The 20,474-nt window shown below is 46.7% G+C and overlaps 1 protein-coding gene across 1 annotated transcript; it reads right to left on the bottom strand.

Moving 5' to 3' along the window:
- Nucleotides 1-466: 466 nt before the first annotated feature.
- CEP41 (centrosomal protein 41) lies at nucleotides 467-20,241 on the bottom strand. Its single transcript, XM_063133913.1, has 11 exons — nucleotides 20,170-20,241; nucleotides 15,791-15,854; nucleotides 12,522-12,569; nucleotides 10,019-10,080; nucleotides 8,692-8,761; nucleotides 8,076-8,220; nucleotides 7,501-7,652; nucleotides 5,606-5,673; nucleotides 3,814-3,928; nucleotides 2,404-2,622; nucleotides 467-1,951 (listed from the first exon to the last, which is right to left on the bottom strand). Exons 1-11 carry the CDS (start codon nucleotides 20,200-20,202, stop codon nucleotides 1,806-1,808), a joined length of 1,122 nt encoding a protein of 373 aa, XP_062989983.1. The 5' UTR covers nucleotides 20,203-20,241; the 3' UTR covers nucleotides 467-1,805.
- Nucleotides 20,242-20,474: the final 233 nt, after the last annotated feature.

Below are 20,474 nucleotides of genomic sequence, written 5' to 3' on the forward strand. Positions count from 1 at the left end.
ATTTGCCCCCTCCCAAAAAAATATGCAGAAGAGAACAGCAATGTGCCGGCACAGAAACAAATGCGGGTTTGCACCTTTGAGGAGAATCCCCAGATGCTATGCAGGACATGCATGAAGAGCCTTCCAATTTCTTTCCCTTTCTTTTTTTCCTTCTCCCTCTTCACCCCCCCCCCCCCCGGCCCCCATTGCCTGAAAAGCAGAGGCAGGAGGCTACTAGTTTCAGCGAAAGAATGGTGGATGGTGAGGGGCTACTTAACCTCTTTTCCTATTCTAAATCACCCTCTCCAAACTGCTTCCCCCCCCACTCCTACCTTTCTCCCACAGGTAGCGTAGCATTTGGGGATGGATTTGGAGCAAAAACCCAAACAGACAGAGGCAGGGGAAAAGCTAAAGAGTACCTCCCCACCCTTCTTCTGCTCCTGGATTGCAGTCTGTGATGCTACTTTTCATTCATTCAAAAAAAAAAAAATGTCGGGAGACTGTTCATGCTCTTTCCTGCACAGAGTCCAGTCCGGCTCACAGAAAGGCCACAGAAGCCAGAGCAATAGCCAAATGACCCAAAACCAGTCTTTAATTTATGACCACCTATGATGTTGAGGACAGAAGACCAGCACAAAGACAGAATAAACCGAACATGTGGTCCACACAGGATGTGCGCCTACCTCCCTTCAAAATCGCCACGGGATGTGCCATTTTCAAGGGTCTTATCTGGGGGGGGGGGGGGAGAAGACCTGTTTCTGGGGATTGGGGGAAGGGAGAGAAAAGGAGTCAATGGGGAAAAAAACCACCCCGCTTTCTAATAAAGCAACAAGACAAGTAACCTTGCCAGGAAACCTTCATGTCTGAAAAGTTGTCCTTTTTCAGCTGGCAACAATCTCAAAACTACCTTTGGGGGGGGGGATGAATTCACCATTCCGTTATCCTGAAGACTCAACAATGCAGAGTGAAACTATAAAATGGGTCAGACAGACAGCCTCCCCACATCACAACTCCTGGCAGCTCTCAAAATCGCAGAAATATTGACGAGAGATTTAAATCAGATGATAGACCAGCTCAGCCGGCTGCTCTGGTCCTCCTCCCGTTCCACAGAACTCGCCTTACACTCAGGATCTTTCACGTTCGGGCCCATAATGTGGTTCCTTCAACCTTATGGAATGAAACTTTCTTCTTGGTGCTGTCTGCATATTCACAGCATTGGCTGGGATGATCCCAGTAAGGAAACAGCCAGCCAGTAATGACTTAAGGTTGTGAAAGTCCAGGGAGAGAAATGTTGCGTTCTTTCTCCGCTTTGTACAAGTGCAATTTGAAAACAGAACTCCAGACGGGAGGCCACAAATAAACACTCAATTGGCCCCTTCTTTACCTGACTGTACCACAAACTTACTCATTTCAAACTTCTTCAGTTATGAAAACACAAACATTGTACTAATCTCACTCTCTACCACTGTTGCTACCTACCCCCTTGCTAATTTTCTTTTCTGTATTGGTTAAGAGTCCAACCATATTTTTTAAGCCCCTGGTTTTCATGTTCTCAGGTGCCAGTATAGTTAAAACAATGCCAGTGCTTCTGCCTTCTTGGGGTGGGGGGAATGACAAAGGCCGACACGAGTCTTAGTTGGGATGTCTTTTTCCGCCAGAAACTTCCCTTCTGTACCAAAAATTGCCAGGCCCACACATGCTCCATCCCAAACCGTGCCCCTCCTTGTCCTTTGCATACCACCTTCCTAAAAGTGAAAGACGGGCTGTAGTGATCAAAGAGCCCCAGGAACGGGGCTCTCTTTTATTCACTGGGAAAAGACACCGGGCTATCTCCATGGCTTGCTCTGCAGGCTGCTGCTGCTGAGGGAGCGGGTGGTGAGGGCCACGGCTGAGCTGGCGGTGGGCAGGTTCTGGCTGCTCTTGACAGCGGTGGCCTTGGCGTCTCGAGCTGAAGAACCGCGGCTGAGACGGCCTACAGGAGAGGGATCAGACAAGGACGAGTGAGGCAAGCCAAGGTCCTGCTGAACAACCCAGGACATCCCATGGTAGGGAAGGCAGCAAATCCCCCCCGCCCCCAAAAACCAGAAACACAGCTCGGACATATCCAGACCTGGCTGTTTTTCCTTCTTCGTTTTCCTTAGGGGCATGAACCATTTAAAGAGTTTTTTTACAAGGTGGGGAGATTTGAAGGACACGTGATTTGCCCCTCAGGCAGGCTTAATTTCCATTGCGGTGGCCCTGAAGAATGGGAAGGGGTGGCCCAGGCCCCAAAGGGAAGCCTGTTAGCTTTTAAGCCCGTGGCCAATTTCCTAGCGTGCTGCCCATCACTGGTCTGGGATAGGAGCAATACTGTACCTATGGCTCAATAGGACAGACAGGCTGGGGGATTTTTGCTGGTGGAGGGCAGTGTGCTAAGATTCTTACTGGCAGAATCTGAAGGAAGCTGCTCCTCTTCTAGGTAGTACTGTATCTTCTGTAGATCCTCTGTGGTAAATCTCCACTTGTTGTCAGCGGGTGGGGGTGGAGGCTGCCTGGGGGCGGCTTTCCTCCGGGCACTCCCAGGCTGGCCAGCCAACAGGCAACACGCGGGGAAGGGGCCCGTCACCAGGCCTTCGGGGATCTTCTGAGCAATGACCCTGAGACCTGGGAGGCGAGGAAGAAGAGAGACGGGTCGTGACACAGGATGGGGGCAGGAGCGTTCCCCAGCAATGTTAACTCTCTAGTTATGGGGCAGCCAGGGCCAGCGCTGCCATAGAGGCCAGTCAGGCGGCCGCCTAGAGCGCCAAAGTAAGGGGGGCACTGAACGCCGTGCCCAGAAGTCGCCCTCCCACTCCCAGAGCCGCTCTAGCCGAATGAGGGCAGCTTCCGGGCGTGCCGTTCCGAAGCCGCCCTTCCACCCCCCACCCCAGTGTCCCTGGCCGGCGCCCAGCCGAAGCCAAGCCGGGACACTGGGGTGGGAGGGGGAGGCAGACAGCTGCACGTTCTGACATCTCGAATGCCTGGCGCCTCCCTCCCAGTCAGAGCCGCTCTAGCAGAGCGCCCGCCCCAGTCGACAGCCCCACCCATCGCCTCGTGTTGCACTACCGGGTATATCACGCGAGGCGAGGGAAAGGTAACATGGCCTCCATCCCCGCCTGTCTCCGCCTACTTGGGGTGAGGGTGTACGCGGGGGTGTGAAAGCAGCTCACCTTGCCTAGGGCACAAAATAGCCTGGCACTGGCCTTGGGGGCAACCAAGAGGGACCGGTACTCACTGGCATATTCCAGTGTTACCCTGAACTTCCTAAACGGCAAGCTTATAAACCATGCGAGCTGGGGATGATGGGGACTGCAGTTCAACACATCACATCTGGAGAATGCTAGATTGGGGAGAGCTGACATAAAGTCCTGTAATGTAGAGACATCATGCTAGAACGCCGCCGCTACTGACAATGGCAGAGTGTCTCCAGAACTGGAAGCTGAGGTAGAGTATCACACTACTTTTTTCTTAGCTCTATTTGTTTTTCAGGTGGGTGGGGGCGTAGAGGAGAAAGAAAACAACTGTTGTCCACTGGAGCACTGCAGAACTAGGGGCTGTGTCCAGGACTTCCATGCAACGCACAGCTCTTTGGAGAGAGGATTTGCATCATGGGCAAAAAGGTAGCAAAAGAATCAGAAGTGAATTTGACACGTAGTTTTGACTGATCTTCTCTGGGATTTAATCCTTTAGTCATGTGCAAGTACATCAACGAGGAAACTTTTCCTCCTATGCCTAGTTCTTTACGGATCATACCACTAGGTGATGGTGGTGGTGGGATGGTTCTGAATTTCCAGGACAATTCCAGGCCTTTCCTACCTCCAGAGAGCATGAACAAGTTCTCGAAGCCCCTCTCGCACATCGTGGTGGCTGCTTGGCTGGCCACTCTCTCGTCGTCGTCGTAGAGAATGATGATCTTCCCGTGAGCGTTTTTCTGGCGGTCGGAGATGTTAAGGCTCATACAGCCCCAGGAAGTGGGAGCAGAACAAGACGAGAGCGCCGCCACCCCCACCCCCCTCCCAGTGCCAAGGGATGCTGAAGAAGCAGTAGCTGCCACCTCGCTCCATGATGAGAAGTGCTTTCTTTTTTTAGAAATGTCTTGGGATGCAAAGTGCCAATTGTTTCTAGTGAGGGAAACAGAGGTGGGCGGGCGCAACACTGGACTGCTCTCAAAGACTGGCACACAGTTGCCATCAAGAACAATTAAAAAAAGAAATTATTATTGTTATTGTTGTTGTTGTTATTTGTATCCCGCCTTTTGCCCAATCCTGGGCCTCAAGGCGGCCTTACAAAATTTAAAACATATACATTTTAAAGCCTAGAAAATACACAACAATTTTACCATAGATGGAGGACCAGATTATTCTCCAAAGGCCTGCTGGAACAAAGAAGTTTTTGCCTGCTTCCGAAAGCCCATTGAGGAGGGAGCCAGCCTAGTTTCCCCGGGAAGAGAGTTCCAGAGCACCGGAGCAGCCACCGAGAAGGCCCTCTCCCATGTTCCCACCAGGCACGCCTGTGAAGATGGTGGGACTGAAAGAAGGGCTTCTCCAGAAGATCTCAAAGCACAGGCAAGCTCATAAGGGAGAATTCGGTCTTTCAGATAACCTGGACCCGAGCCATATGCTCTGTTCAGAAATGAATGAACTTAAGCAACATCCCTGGAGAATTTAAAGGGGAAGAGAGCATTTATGTCTGATTTGTCTCCTGGAGGTGGAGAGATCATTACTGGGCATGGAATATAAGATTGTGGGGGAAACTGGGGTGGGGCAAAGCAACAGGAATGGATTATGACATTCTTGCTCCAAACAGGCGAGGGGGCAAATGCTAGGGAGGAGGCATTGAAGAGGCGAGGGGACAGGGAATGTTTACGGCAGGAGGATATGGATGCAGCTAAAACTTCATAATGAAGGCACTTGCTTAAGTATAAACTGCATATCATGCTGCAACTTCTCGATCATCCCAGAGTGCAGGACTCAGAATAACGGGCTCAAGTTACAGGAAGCCAGATTCCAGCTGGACATCAGGAAAAACTTCCTAACTGTTAGAGCAGTACGACAATGGAACCAGAGGTTGTGGGCTCTCCCACACTAGAGGCCTTCAAGAGGCAGCTGGACAAACATCTGTCAGGGATGCTTTAGGGTGGATTCCTGCACTGAGCAGGGGGTTGGACTTGATGGCCTTGTAGGCCCCTTCCAACTCTACTATTCTATCATTCTATGTCATGGAGCCCCAGTAACCTCCCCCTCCTTTGCAAAGTACCTTCAGGAGAGAGGGGGAGTGATTAACCTTACCCCTGATAATCACGGTCTCCCTGAACCATCCCCCCCACCAAAATAATCTGCTTTTACCCCCATGCGGTCCCAGACCCACATCTGCAAGGTAAACACAGATCTGAAACCCAGGCTGGGGAGAAAGCAGCTAAATATGATCACCAGACCTGAGCATGTTGCAAAGCCTGCCAGCTGAGCTTTCCCCAAAACAAACGTTATAGAGGACTGCAAGTATCACTTCCCCCCTGGATCAACATACCCAATCAAGCTTTGCATTTGGGTTGTAGAAATCCTGGCAGAAAACAAAGCCGCTTCGTGCTTTTGAATTCGAAGAAGGATACATATTCCAAAATGCTGTTTGTATAAGGATTCATGGTTCTGGATAGGGTGGCAATAGGGTAGGAGTAAGCTGTGAAAGTAAGAGAAAAGCGAGCTTAGAAAGGAAGTATTCATGCTTTATACCAGTGGTTCTCACCCTTTTTTGCTCCATTCCCCCCCTTTCACCATTGTTCAGAATATAATTCCCCCCCTTCCCAAGATAGTCAAAAGGTGCATTCCAAATAATATGCATATAATATTGAAAATCTTTTTCCCCTCCCTATATTAGTACATATAGATTTATTTGGATTATTTTTATAGTAGAGTTTTACAAATTTAACAGCAATAGAAAATGTTGATAGATTTTAATTTAAAACTTGAATAAAATTAGTTTTTTAAAAAAATATTCAGAATTTCCTACACATGTTATTAAAAACGTGCCAGAAAAGTGTCATGTCATCTGCAAAAGCCAGGCCTTTGCTCTGTTTTCCCTCCCTCCCTCGCAATCCTAGAAATTTCAAGCTTCCCATTTAAAGGGGCAATGCAAATGGGAGCTGAGAATGTAAAAGGAGCCATGCTTTGTGTTGCCCCTTTAAATGGGAAACTTGAAACTTCTAGGATTGTGAGGGAGGGAGGGAAAAGAGAGTAAAGGCCTGGCTTTTGCAGACGACATGACACTTTTCTGGGAAGTTTTTAATAACATGTGTAGGAAGACATAATCTACAGGACATCACACTTTGCTGAATAGTGGTCCCAATTCCCCCCTTGGAACCCTGAACCCACGCTTTACACCAGGGAGGGAAAGGCAGCCTTGCTAGAGAATGAAAAGCACAGCTCCCAAGAACAAGCGAAGGACTGATTAAGGCTGTTTGAAATTTCTAAGGCTACCCAAAGAAACTGGTATTTGAATCATCAGCATGCATTTTGGGACAGCTCTTACAGGTGCGGAGGTAGGCAAAAGACTTTGGCAATGCAGAAGAGGCTTTTATTATGCCACTGTTCTGAATAACAGAATGTTATGGTTGGGGTGGGGTGTTAAAGAGATATCTTCATCTTCTACTCAAGACCCTCCTGTATTTTCCTACTATTTCTTCTGTCTTTTTTCTTACCACAGAAACCCAATTAAGGAGGGGGGAGACAGAATAATTGCACAGTAGCTTTTGGGAAAGCCCAAGCAGAACAAAGCCTTCCCAACTTACACACTGATGGAGGATAGTTCCTCCACCCGGTGTGCATCAGCTGGGGAATCCTCACTGTTTTCTTGATCTGTGAGTGGAGATAACAGCAGGTATTTCTCTCCTTGCTTCCTCTCCAAGAGCCAAGGACGATGAAGATCTGGATGCAGAGCTTCTGCAGGCCAGAGGCTCAACACCTCCTGCCTTACATCTCCATCTCTAACCTGATTACAACTTAATTTGGAACCCGGAGTTTTGAGTTTATACATTTGACAAACCAACGATCTTTCCCCTGGGTACCAAACTATTCTTTCACACTACACACTTGGACCAAGGGAAGGTAAGATGAAAACAGGTTGAACTCATTCAATGACAGCTAGGGAGGTACCTGGTAGTCTTTCTGTCCCCCCACCCACCCACCCCGATTTGAAATTAACCCCAACTCTTAGAGCTCCTGTCTTTCAGGAGCTGGGCTGAATCGAGTGGTTGTGGCTGATGGAAGCTGGGATACTGCAGGTTGGCCTTGCTTCAAGGCACGCTGGGTATCTCCGCAACCGTCTCTGGGGTTGAGGGAAATGCTTCAACCATTCCAGTTTTCTGCACGGAGCTCAACAACACCCAGGAGAAGAGTACTTGTGACCCACTTTGCAACGTTGCAAATACTTTTTTGTATATAACCAAGTTCCGTGCACCGTGACACTTGGAATCAAGTCAACGGGGTCCACCGCTCAAGTCCACCTCACCTCCCACTATGTGGCACTGCTCATAAGCATCCCGCTCTCGTACGTCCAGCAGCAGGAAGGGGCATTCAGGATAAGGTCCGTCTTTTGCATACATCTCTGTTTTCTTCAGGGCATCTTTCCCCAGGTCCAGTTCGCCTACACCGCTGATCACGCTGGAGGGGAAGAAGAACAGCCATTATCTCCTCATAAAGGGCCTCAAGTATACCGCTAGACCTGCTCATTCAAGCTGATGTGTTTCTGTGGTAACCATCATCAGGTGGAAGCTGATCCAACGAGCCAGAAAAGAAGAAGGAAAATGACAATACAGTCAGCCCATAGGATTTCAAAATGGAAAGCAATACAACTCATAGTTTCTGGGTTCACACGTCATGAAACAATCCTGTTCCTGGGTGGTTAATGGAAATTGGAAATGGCTTGTGCACAGCACTCTTCCCCAGGAACTGCTACCGCTACATGAGAAGCGGGTCTTGATATCTTCTTGTAATCCCACCTTTGCAGGGAGTTGAGGGAATCACTGCAGGTGGAGGGAAGGAAGGAAAGGCAGGCATTGAGCATAGAAATGTGCCATTTGATACCTCTGTAAGGTGGAGCGATATGATTCCCCGGCTCCGGTGTTGTTTATGAACAGGATGGGACTGGCTGGTTTCTCCACAGGGCTGCCTCTGCCATTGGTCTCTGCCGCAATGTCAACATTGTTATCTGCGGGAGAAGCATCACCCTCTGAAAGAGAGAGAGAGAGAGATAATAACAAACATTTATTTTCCATGCTACGCTTTGCTCACAGGAAACCAGGTTTTCAGGACTTTCCTTTAAGCAGTACCTGCCAAAATCCAAACCCAGAAGTATGGCAAGAATTTTTGTGCAGTGGGCAGATATCGGACAGTGAATATGATGTTACTGATGAGAAGACACAAGCAACCGCCATTGCCAATTCTGGTGTGCAGTCTGGGGAGTGCAGTTAGTATTTCAAAAGTTGGTATCACTTTATCACATAACCACTTACAGAGCTCTTTAAAACAAGAAAAGAAGGAGTACAAGGCTACCTGCGTTAAGACACCTCTGGACAGGATGGATGACTGGCCTGAATATTTAAGGCACCACCTCATGCTCACACCCTTTCCCCAGCAGCAGAGCCGTGCCATTCCAATAATCTTTTAAAAACGTATTTTAATTAAAAGTTCAGGACATTACCATCGAGTTTTTGAATTTCCTCAGGTGGCACTTCTGAGTTTTCATCAGACAGAGAAGCAACCTGGATCACCTTTGTGTGGAGGGAAGGACACTGTTAGAAGCAACTCATCATCAAGAGCACTTAATTGGCTGGGACTCAGTAAGCAGCATCAATCCAGGGAAGACTGCCAGTGAGAATTTTTACGTTTACTAATTTGGAGGCGGGGGGAGGGGGGGAATAGGGTGGGGGTTCCTCCGTGGAGTCTAAAGCACTTTGCAAGTATTCTGAGACATCTTTATTACCGCTTTACATATAGAATCATAGAATAGCAGAGTTGGAAGGGGCCTACAAGGCCATCGAGTCCAACCCCCTGCTCAATGCAGGAATCCACCCTAAAGCATCCCTGACAGACGGCTGTCCAGCTGCCTCTTGAAGGCCTCTAGTGTGGGAGAGCCCACAACCTCCCTAGGTAACTGGTTCCATTGTCGTACTTCTCTAACAGTCAGGAAGTTTTTCCTGATGTCCAGCCGGAATCTGGCTTCCTTTAACTTGAGCCCGTTATTCCGTGTCCTGCACTCTGGGAGGATCGGGAAGAGTTCTAGGATACAACTCCCAAACTCATTTTTGATATCAGGGCTGAGACCTGATGGGCCCTAGCAAACCCAAGTCCTGCTGGTCATCCAGTATGTTAAGTGAAGGAAGTCTTATTTTCAGAATGGCAAATCCCCAGATCCTACTGTCTGCTATTCAAGAGCTCTCGCTCTCGCTCTGGGTGTGTGCGTGTGTGTGTGTGTGTGTGTGTTACATAGCATCTTATATGCTCTTATTATTATTATTATTATTTATTTATATAGCACCATCAATGTACTCTTTGCTCATTAGTGAGAAATTTTAGAAAAGAGTCAGGAACTTTTTTTCATACAGGGACCAGATTGCCTCCCGAAACCAATCTGGCGCGCTGGACGATATTAGTGCAGTGTCCACCCCTGAAGCCTCTCCCTGACATCATATGCCCGTGCCCCACCATTTCCCCTCTCTCAGTGAAGGGAGAGGCACGGAGAAAAGGACTCTTCCAGGGCTTGGGGGCGGTGAGTTGTACACTTCCTGTGCCGGCTGAGCTGGGCACCTCCTTCACGCACCGCCCTGATTGGGGTGATGAGTGGTGTGGGGATACAGTCAGCTCCAAGCACCGGGCGAGTCCCTTTCTCTGTGCAGAGTGCAGCTCGGAGGCTTTGAAGTACAATAGCCATGCCTAGCGCAACTCCGGAGCGTAGCCAACAAGAATCTGCACAGATGAGGCAGAAGAGAGATTTCCAGAAACCAGTGGGAGGGACAAGCCTTACATACCAGCTGGGCGAAAGTAGTCACTTTCAGTCTCTTGAAGAGCTCGTCTTTCTTGTATCTGTAATCTGGAAAACAGCAAAGAGGGGCCAATAAGGATATAAAAACAAATACCTCTTGGAGTACCACTACAGAATTTGATCCATAGAAACCTGGAATTTCAGAAGAGGGTCCATTCCACATATTACATTGATGTCCTGTCCTCCCCGCAAGGCGCTTTGAATGGAATCCTAAAGCTTTATGAGTGCTTATGAATCAATCTTAAAATCTAAGCTAGATACATTCATTCCAACTGGAGACTTGGCTGTCGCCAGGATTGTTAATGTTTACAGCCTCAAACCTTGGCTTTCAGGAGAATGAATGTTGCTGCCAATCTGTTGGTTTTCAGGCAGCCTAAGCGAGAAGGGATGGCAGTGGTACCCATCCAATTCTCACTATGGTCACAGTCTCCTTCAATCAGCTCGTTTGCCAGAATATTCAAGAGGGCCCTAGACTAAAGAACAGTTCACACGGCCACTAGGGCTGTAGCAGCTTCTTGTAAATCCTGCCCTCGGCTAGCCAATTGCATGCAGCCTTATGGGATTAGGCTTTATTTGTGCTTCGCCATACAAGCAACTTTAATGGAAGGCCTTCCCATTTAAGCCCGTTTATTTCGGAATAGCCTGCACAGGAGTAATTCCTGATGTGTTCTGCCCTCTGCTTCCTATTCCCATTTTACAGATGAGGATCAAAGTGTCAGAGAAACCAACTCACTCACTCGAGATGGTGCTTGAGCAGGGAATGGAAGCCAGGTCTCCCAGATCCACCCAACTCAAGAAGCACCTGGCCTCCAAGAACAACACTCTACCCTACCTTCACAGCGTTGGAAGACAACGCCCCACCCAAAGAAATTGCCTTCCACCCATCAGCCCCTGGTCAGTCTATGCCATCCAGACTGCACTGAGCTATCAGGAGCCTGGCACGCAGAAGCACGAGGAATGCAAAGCGTACAGCTCCAGACAACATGAGCAAGAAAACAAGCGTCACTAAACAAGACTAACCCTGGCTTAAAACCACCACCAGCTTAAACTAGACATCCCCTCCCTGAACAGAGATGTGTTCATTCATTTCCATGTCAGGTCCTCTTCGAGATGTTTCCAGTGCTAGAGGCACCATAAATAACTAACCGTTTGCTAGCCTCTACCCAGGTCTATGATGCCACCTGAGGGCATTGCCTCCACATGCCTTGTCTGGAAGCAAGGTTAGATGCTCTACAGAAACATTGTAGGTAGGATAAGAGAACAGTCCACTCTGTCTTGTATCTTCAGCATGACATACCTGGAGCTAACGCGGAACGTCCATTTACATTTTCAGACATCTTGAAGCAAAGATTCAACGAGATGCGAGTGATGTCTGTTTAGGAGTGCCTTAACACCTCAACATGCAGCTTTGCCAGATTTATAAAGAGAAGAAATCTAGGCGGTCCATTTCTCACTCTTGTCTGCTAGGTAGGCAAATGAGGGCTGGGTTTGCTGGCTCCTCAGTTTTGATTTTGTTAGCCTCGTAGCGGTTTCTCTCATATTACGCTCGAGACAGAAGCAACACTGTACTAGGCATTTAAGGTTGTGTCCAACCGGTGTCATCTATCCGTGAGAAATCAAGACAGTTTGCAAATGACCCGAACCACACAAGGTGCTATTCACCACAGGCCCACTGAGAGCGCTTCCAGATCTAAGCTTCTTGAAGTGAAATTTAAACAGAAGAAGAGTTCAGGACAAAAGACATGCTAGTGTTGCACAACAGAGAGCTCGGACCAAAAAGGACGGAACAAGATGACACTTCTGCTAAGATTTCAGCACTCAAAAGCAATCTGTTCACAAAAGGAGGTTGGGAAAGAAAGTAACTTTATTTCTAGTTGACCAAAGCAAACACAATTTTTAAAAAGAGCAGAGGGAGGGATAACAAAAACACTTTTAAAAAAAGAGAGAAACTACTCTCAAAACTCTTTTGTATTCCAAGTATGTAATCCTATTTGCCATCTGATCTGCACAAAATTTAAAAGGACCCTGTCATCAAGCCCATTTACATGCACATACACCAGAATTAAACACAGAACCTTAGCGTTAATTTTGGAAAGTTTCTAGTCCTCATTGTTGCAGAGGATAATGCGGCCTGATAATTATAAAGGGACACCGTGGTGTGTAGATTACTTCAAAAGCATGATTGCGCCTTTATGGAGCTGTACTCAATTTGGCCTGTGAGAAATCAAAATAAAAAAGAAGAAAGGCAGTTCCCTTCTTGTGAATGCCCCAGGACAACTTGTGCCAGCGAATGAAAAGCTGCCAGCCTATGTGATTTCTATTCAGATCCTCTTCCTTTTTTGGGGTGTGCTGCAACCCCTGGTCACGTGACAGGCCCTCAAAGTTCGGGGCCCCTCACAACAGGTTCACCATCAGCAGCGGCCTGGTCTGTGGTCCCGAGGGAGTAGATTACAGATACACAAGTTATCATTGTATCCTACATTACTCACTTCTCTTGATCTCTTCCAGTTTTTCAGTGTATTTGGTCATACTGCTACCTGTGAGAGAACACACAGCTAGTAATACATCCTTCTGTACATGTACAATTAATTAATTCCTCAACAATATGAATGAGGGGAAGAGGCTGAAATCTTAACCATAGCCAAGACTTCATCTTACTCCACCTGTTTATATAAAGACAATCTTGTACTAATAATTACTAAAGTGGATTAGCAAGGCTGTAAAATAATATATATCCAAAAGAGTCAATGCTAGTTCCTAGAGGTTTGAAATATGTATTTGATTTAACGTATTTCTTCGATTCTAAGATGCACTTTCCCCCCACATAAACATCTCTAAAAATGGGGTGCGTCTTAGAATCGCAGGTGCGTTTATTATTTCTTAGAATCAAAGCTTTTTTTCTGTTGGTAGTACTGAAATTAGTGTGCGTCTTACGATCGATGGTGACTTAGAATCGAAGAAATACGGTATTTAATTTTTCTCTTTTTTCTCCAAGGAGCTCAAGGTGACAGACACGTTTTACCCTGTCCCATTTTATCCTCACAACACTGACCCGGTTCGACATGGGCGTGAACTAGCGGATTCCTGACCACCTGCCTACTTCCATGAGGTGCGAACCTGGAACTCTTGGTTGTTGAGGGGAAAGCAACCCAGAGTTTTACCCCCAAGAACAAAACATGGGTTTTTTCCTCAACAACCCAGAGTTCTCAGCTTGCATATCATGAAGAACAACTGAGGCAAAGGGGCTGTTCCGGAGTTGTTTACAGCAAAGTGGAAGCTGGCAAGCAAGCACACACTACACACTAACAGCCCATGGTTAATAAACCATGCTTTGTCTGATCGTCCGAACCAGGCCTATGTGTGTTTGATTATGTCAGCAGATGATGCTGGCTCAAGGGCATTCACAGAACATCAAGGCTGAGGAAGGATTTGAATCCATGACTCCCTGGTTCTAATCTAGCACCCTACAGTTTTTCATTTCAAAAGAACATGCATGGAAAGGATAGGTAAAAATCAAGTTTCAGCATCCCTAAAAAGGGTTGCTCACATGAGTTACGAGATAACTAGCCCACATTAAGTGAACTTGAGTATGCATTGGAAGATCTCTGCTCACCGTACTTCCTGCCTTTAGGAAAGATGGTCTCCTCATGGTTGTGAGTGAGAAGTCTAGTGACAATTACATGTGAAAGCAAGCCAGATTGCCTATGTGATATATTTATTTATTACATTTATATACCACCCCATAGCCGAAGCTCTCTGGGCAGTTTACAAAAGTTAAATACAGTGAACATTAAAAAGTATACAAAATTTTAAACCACTAAAAATATAAAAAACAGTATAAAACAGTATCCATTTTAAACAACAACAGTTCTGGGGTCCGTTAAAAAACAAACGAACTTAGCATATGTTGTTAAATGCTGTTAAATGCCTGGGAGAAGAGAAAGGTGGCGCTGAAAAGATAACAATGTTGGCGCCAGGCGAGCCTCATCGGGGAGATCATTCCATAATTGGGGGGGCCACCACTGAAAAGGCCCCCTCCCTTCTTGCCATCCTCCGAGCTTCCCTCGGAGGAGAACCTTAGATGTTGAGTGCAATGTACGGGTAGGTTCATGTCGGGGGAGGTGTTTCGTCAGGTATTGTGGCCCCAAGCTGTGTAAGGCTTTATATCAATCTGGCCACAGCATTTTACACAAGCTGCAGCTTCTGAACCCTCTTCAAAGGCTGCCCCCCGTAGAGGGCATTGTAGTAATCTAATTTGGAGGTTACCAGAGCATGCCTGGATTTGTACACTGACAAGCAAGTAGGTGCTTAAGCAGTTTTATCATTATGCTGAAACACAACAGGTTGAAGAAAAATTAGACCATCATTTAATTATTATTAATAATATTTCACACAAAATTAACACGTTACATCTAAGCCTTCTCTAAGAGTTAGTTTCTGTGGTAAACGGCTCCTTCGGAAAGAAGGAATTAATCATTTTGGAATGTAGGAATGAATGTTCTTTTCCCCATGTCTTGTATGCAGTTACCAGTTGCATGATGTTGATTTCAGATTTTGTGTATATAAAATTACTGGTTCCGTGTAGAAATTCAAAGATCAATCAAGTTTTAGGGCTGTCATGACTGTTTATATTTTCTCCCACAGAAGAGGACCAAAGCGCACTTGGGATATTGGGATTGTGCACGTGTCCAGTTTCAGATTTGGAAACCAGTTTTGTGACTATGTACTGCCTACATATGTGATATATTGACGGACGTTTTGAGTGCTAATCAATTGCTTTAATTTTGTGCGAAATATTAGTATTTATATTAAAATTTTGTTATATTTTTGGATATACATAATTTCCCTTCAACGTATTCTGTTTTGGTGATTGTAAGTGATGAAAGACAGAACTGGTTTATTGGCAATTGTGACACATTACACTAAATGTTGGAGCACGTGAAGCAGCCACTTCCAATTTGTCTTTCTATTCAAGTGCAACTATTTGCCATCACATGTTCCTTTACAAGGAGATGAATCAGCCAATCATGGTTTAAAATGGAAATACGCCACTCAGAGATTGTTTCCTGGTTACAAATAAGGCCCATAAGTTGCAGATCTGGGATCAGAAAAATTTGGGGAGCATTTTTTTTTTAAAAAAAGCTGGATGCTCAATAATTTATGGGTAGGGCTCACTGGGAGAGCAAATATTTTGCATGGAGTTGGTCCCAAAGGATATCAGCGAGCAGAATTGGGAAAGGCCATTATTTGTCTAAATCTCTGGAAAGCTGCTGCCAAATCAGAGGAGACAATACTGAGCAAGAAAGACCACTGGTCTGACTCAGTACCAGGCAGCTTCATCTGTTGATATAGCCCAACACAAGTCAACACTAGAAGAACCCAGCAAAGTTTGCACGGGGCTTTCCCCTTCAACAAGTCCAGCTGTGCGCAAACCCCATATCCAATTAATAGTTACGCTGTTATTGCCAGCATTATATTATTCTTTCTCCTCACAGATGACCAGAAAGTGGCTATATTTACAAGCCTCCTCTATACAATATTTTAACATTAGCCACCCATATGCCAACCTGTTAGGTCACTAATGCACATTATCACCTCATGATCAGACATCATAGTCCACACAAATCCTTAATAAGGTCACATCCTCTTGTACAGAGAAAACCCACTCACTGGAGGTAGCAAGCGAGAAACTACAGTCTCAAGCACTTTGCTTAGACCCAAACATTCCCTTCTCGTCGGAGAGACAATATCCACTTACCTGTGTCAAGGCGAGTTTTTACATGCTGGTATTTAGGATTCTGTGGGATCCTTTTGGTCAAAAACTGTTTGAGAGAGAGAGAGAAAGAGAGAGAAAGCCCTTCAGTCTACACAGCAAATAACCCTAGTATGGAGCAGAGAACCAACACTCCAGATGAGGCATGGGTACAATTGTTGAATAAAATAGTATAGAAACAGCAAACAAGGAGTGGCATAACTCCTAAAGATTAGAGTCAATAAACTAAGATCTTCATAGAACCAAGAGACAAAGCATAACTTTTTATTACAACACACACACACACAATTTCTTTCTTCTTCCAGCCTCCACCAATATATCTCCCAGGCCGCAGCTTAACCATAGGGGCCCTTGCTATGAGGACCTACTACCCCGGCTGTAGAATGAGCTCCCTAAGGAGGTTCGCTTGGCACCTACATTATACGTTTTTAGACGCCAGGTGAAGACCTTTTTATTCTCCCAGCATTTTAACAGTCTATAAATAAATTTTAACTTGGTGTTTTAAATTCGTAATTTTGCATTGCTGCTGTTTTTATCTGGTTGAGCTTTTATATTGTATTTTATAGTATGGTTCTATACTGTTGTTTTATACTTTGAATGTTTTTAATTTTTGTGAACCGCCTAGAGAGCTCCGGCTATTGGGCGGTATAGAAATGTAATTAATTAATAAATAAATAAATACTAACATTGCCTATTTTTTCTCTCAGACGTGGGGCTGGGAGAAGACAACGACAAGTTTATTACTGTTACTGTAACCTCCACACCCAATTCACAGCATACCTGTGCCATGGAGTGCTATCGATGGTGCTCTGTTAATGCCACTGACACCCCAAGACTCCCAGAAGAACCCAAGCATACACAGAATGAGACGTTCTCACAGCCCAGCTTCTTCCAGCAATAATATTTTGACAGGGAGAAATTATATTAATAGGCCTCCAGCCAGAAACAACAGGCCTGAGCCACCATGTTGTCTGGCTGGCAGCTGCTGAATCTACTTTGACTACATTGACCATGGGTTGTTGGGCCTGTGTGGGAAGGAGCATGGTGCCTCCCACATGCTAGCCACTTCTGCTTTGCATCCACTTTGATGTGATGTCTGAACCCGGCATTCTGAGTTGTTGAGAGACACGCAACCCAGAGTTTGAACCCTTGGTTTGTTGTTGGGTTAAAACTCTGGGTTGTTTGTCCTTCCAGCCCAGAGCTCCGGGTTTGGATGTCGCATTAAACGACCCGGGAATGGGGCGTTCCTGGGTTGTTTTCAAGGCGGACGCAACGTGGAACTGGTGAGCAAGGGGGGAGGGGCAGCATGCTGGCTCTGGTGCATCCCTACCAATTCATAGGTGAAACAACCATGGATTACATGCCAACTAGGTCATAGTGGGCTCCTTTTCTTTAAATAAGGGTGCTGCAAGATTGCTGCTACCAGCTAGGTGCTATTCAGATTAGATAATGGCTCCCATAAGCTCAAGCCACCATAGTTAATGGTGAGGGATGATGGGAGTTGTAGGCCAAAACATCTGGAGAGCCACAAGTAGCTCATCCCTGCCTGATATAAACAGACATTTCCCTATGCAAATCAAGCAAATTTGCACTGGGAATTTCTGGGGGGGAAATCCCATTCAAATTCCAGAAAACCCATTATTACTGATGCTTGGATACAGCAATATTTTTGGAAATCTCTACCACCAATCCTTTCATCTCTATCCTGAGTACCACTAAGCTATAGCAATTAGACAGCTCCAACAAAATAGAATAGTAGATTTGGAAGTCTAATCTCAACCATCTTCCTGCCAATGTAGGAAATCTGCTGCCATGATGTATCCCTGATAGGTAACTATCTAGCCTCTGTTTAAACTTTTAATGAAATCCAACATTGATTTCTAGAAGATGTCATTCATAGAACAAATTTAATGACCATTAAAAGGAGTGTGTGGGCTCCACACCATGAAAGGGAATGAGAAAAGACAGAGCACAGGATCACACAGTTAGAAGAGAAGCAAAGGCCATGAAATTCAACCCCATACTGCGAGGTGAGATCACCTACCCTCCAGCTCCCATCCCTGCTTAGCCCCAGGCACGATGCCTCCAGCTAGGGCAAAGGACAGAGAAAATCCTTCCCCAAATCTACAACTGGGACTCCCACATCCCACCTAAACTCTCGACCCACAGGATTCCACTGGCTCTCACATTCAACAGGCATCAATAGATGTGTGTATGATCTCAGTGGTAACAGAGGGAAAGTCAAGCCTTTTTATTATTTGGAACCAGCAGGAACTTCAACGGAAGTGGGAAGTATCCTTGTTGGGATGAAATGGAAGAACCAGAGCCCTAGTTTGAAACACATCTTCCTTAAAAGGCTGAAGAAAGGTGGCAGCAGCATAGATTCTTGGGAGCCAGAGACCTGGTCTTCATGCAACAACATCCCAGGGGAGGGGGCGTGGCTCAGTGGTACAGCATCTGCTTTGCATGCAGGAGGTCCCAAGTTCGATTCCTGGCATCTCCAGGTAGGGTTGGAAAAACTCCTGCCTGATACCCTGGGAAGCCGCCGCTGCTGCCAGTCTGTGTTGAAGATACTGGCCTAGATGGACCAAGGGTCTGGCTCAGTGCAAGGCAGCATCTTGTGTTCCTACGAATTGAAAGTTGTTGTGCGCGATCCCTGCACTATGTTTCAACTATTTATTTACAATACTTGCACACCACTCCACAGCTAAACTGATTCCAGAATGGCGAACAGCCAGAGAGAAAATGATACAAAAATAAAAAGAATAAAGTACAGTATTAAAATATTCTTTTTAAAAGAACAGGGTGCCAATTAAACTGCAGCTGTTGAACCAAGGAAAGCTTCCTGAAATAAAGACGTTTTCAGGAGGCGTTGAAAACAACACAGGGTTGCACCTGCCTGGTTTAACTCTGGACTGTTAACCACAAACAACCCGGTAAGAGAAACACGGTTTGTTGTTGGGTTGTGAACTCTGGGTTGTTCATGGTTAACACCCATTGTTAAAGCATAGTGCAGGTGTCGCACGTAACGACAACCCATGATTCAACTCAGGACTGTTGTTATGTATGAATTAGGACAGAGTAAGAAAGATCGTCACAGCAGCCCTGCCAAATCAGAGAAGAGGTTGATCAAGTCTAGCATCCTGCTTCCTGTGTTGGCCAACCAGATGCCTCTGGGAAGCCCACAAGCAGCAGGTCATGCCAGGAACAGCCCCTTTCTCCTCTTTAACCCCTGGCTGCTGTTACAGGGAGGTATACTGCCACTGACCAAGGATGTTCCACAGAGCCATAATGATGCATGTCTGTTATAGAATCATAGAATAGCAGAGTTGGAAGGGTCCTCTGAGGCCATGGAGTTCACCTCACCTCCCTGCTCAATGCAGGAATCCACCCTAAAGCATCCCTGACAGATGGTTGTCCAGCTGCCTCTTGAAGGCCTCTAGTGTGGGAGAGCCCACAACTTCCCTAGGTAACTGACAGACACCTTCCCTTTCCTCCAGGAACATGTCCAATCCCACTTTGGGAACCCCAAATGAATGAAGTGGGAGAGGAAGAACCTGCCAAGACCAAGATTAATAAATGAAAGAACCTATCTGGCGTTTGTGTAAACCGCTCAGAGAGCTCCGGCTATGGGGCGGTATATAAATTTAATAAATAAATAAATATGTGTGTGTTCACTATTGTCCCAAGCCCAGGATTAATTGGGAGCCCTAAAAACAGCCTATGCCAAAGAGAAAGAGCCCCTCCCCCAGGTTTTAACAGGGAACCCAGGGAATAAGGAAAACTGGGGACGGGGCGGGGGGCACAGCAACATTTTTAGGAAACCTCCCCAAATCCAGGGTAAGTGTGTGATATTAGTGGGGGAGGGGAATATATATATAGTGGGGGAGGGGTATTTGGGTTTTGTAGATTGCTGGATGTTTTATTATGCTCTTCATGGTTTTAATTTTTGTGAACCGCTATTGGGCAGTATAGAAATGAAATGAAATAATATATAGAATCATAGAATCGCAGAGTTGGAAGGAGCCTAAAAGGCCATCGAGTCCAACCCCCTGCTGCTTGGGATGTAAAGGGAAACCCTAAAAAGAGAGGGGAGAAAGCGGGAGGGGGGGGGATAAGGCTGTTTTGAGGGAAGCCACCAAATGGGGAGCGATTGGGGGGGAATTCTGGAGAGGGTGTGGAGGCCCCCCAATAATGGAGGGGACCCCCCCCCGTTGTCAAGGGGCGGAAGCCACGCCCCCATTTTGGCTGAGGGGGCTGCTGCCCCCTTCTCAGGGAAGCACAGGCGACTGAAGGGTCCCCCCTCCCTCCCAAAAGCCGCGGGGTCCCCCGCCCGCCCTTCCAGGGGCCGAGCGCCCCCTCACCTCAGGGTCCCCGATGCGCCTCCTCGCCGACATCCTGCCCAACTGTCAGCGTCGCCTTCTCGGGGCCCCTCCTCCCCCTCGCCGGGTTACGCGCGCCCCCACCAATCCACGCCTCGCCCACTATCGCCCCGGCGCCCTTATTGGTCGGCCTCCGTGCGCCCTAGCCAATCAGCGCTCGCGCGCGCTCTCTCCCACTCAAACCCTCTGTGAGGGATTTTTTTTCCTCTCCTTTTTTTTTTTTTTTTATAATTTAAAGTCCCGGCACGTATTGCAGGCAGGCGCGCGCGCGCCCGCCCGCCTCTCTT

The sequence above is a fragment of the Elgaria multicarinata genome, chromosome 9 (assembly GCF_023053635.1).
Source record: "Elgaria multicarinata webbii isolate HBS135686 ecotype San Diego chromosome 9, rElgMul1.1.pri, whole genome shotgun sequence".
In the NCBI taxonomy this organism is placed as follows: domain Eukaryota; kingdom Metazoa; phylum Chordata; class Lepidosauria; order Squamata; family Anguidae; genus Elgaria; species Elgaria multicarinata.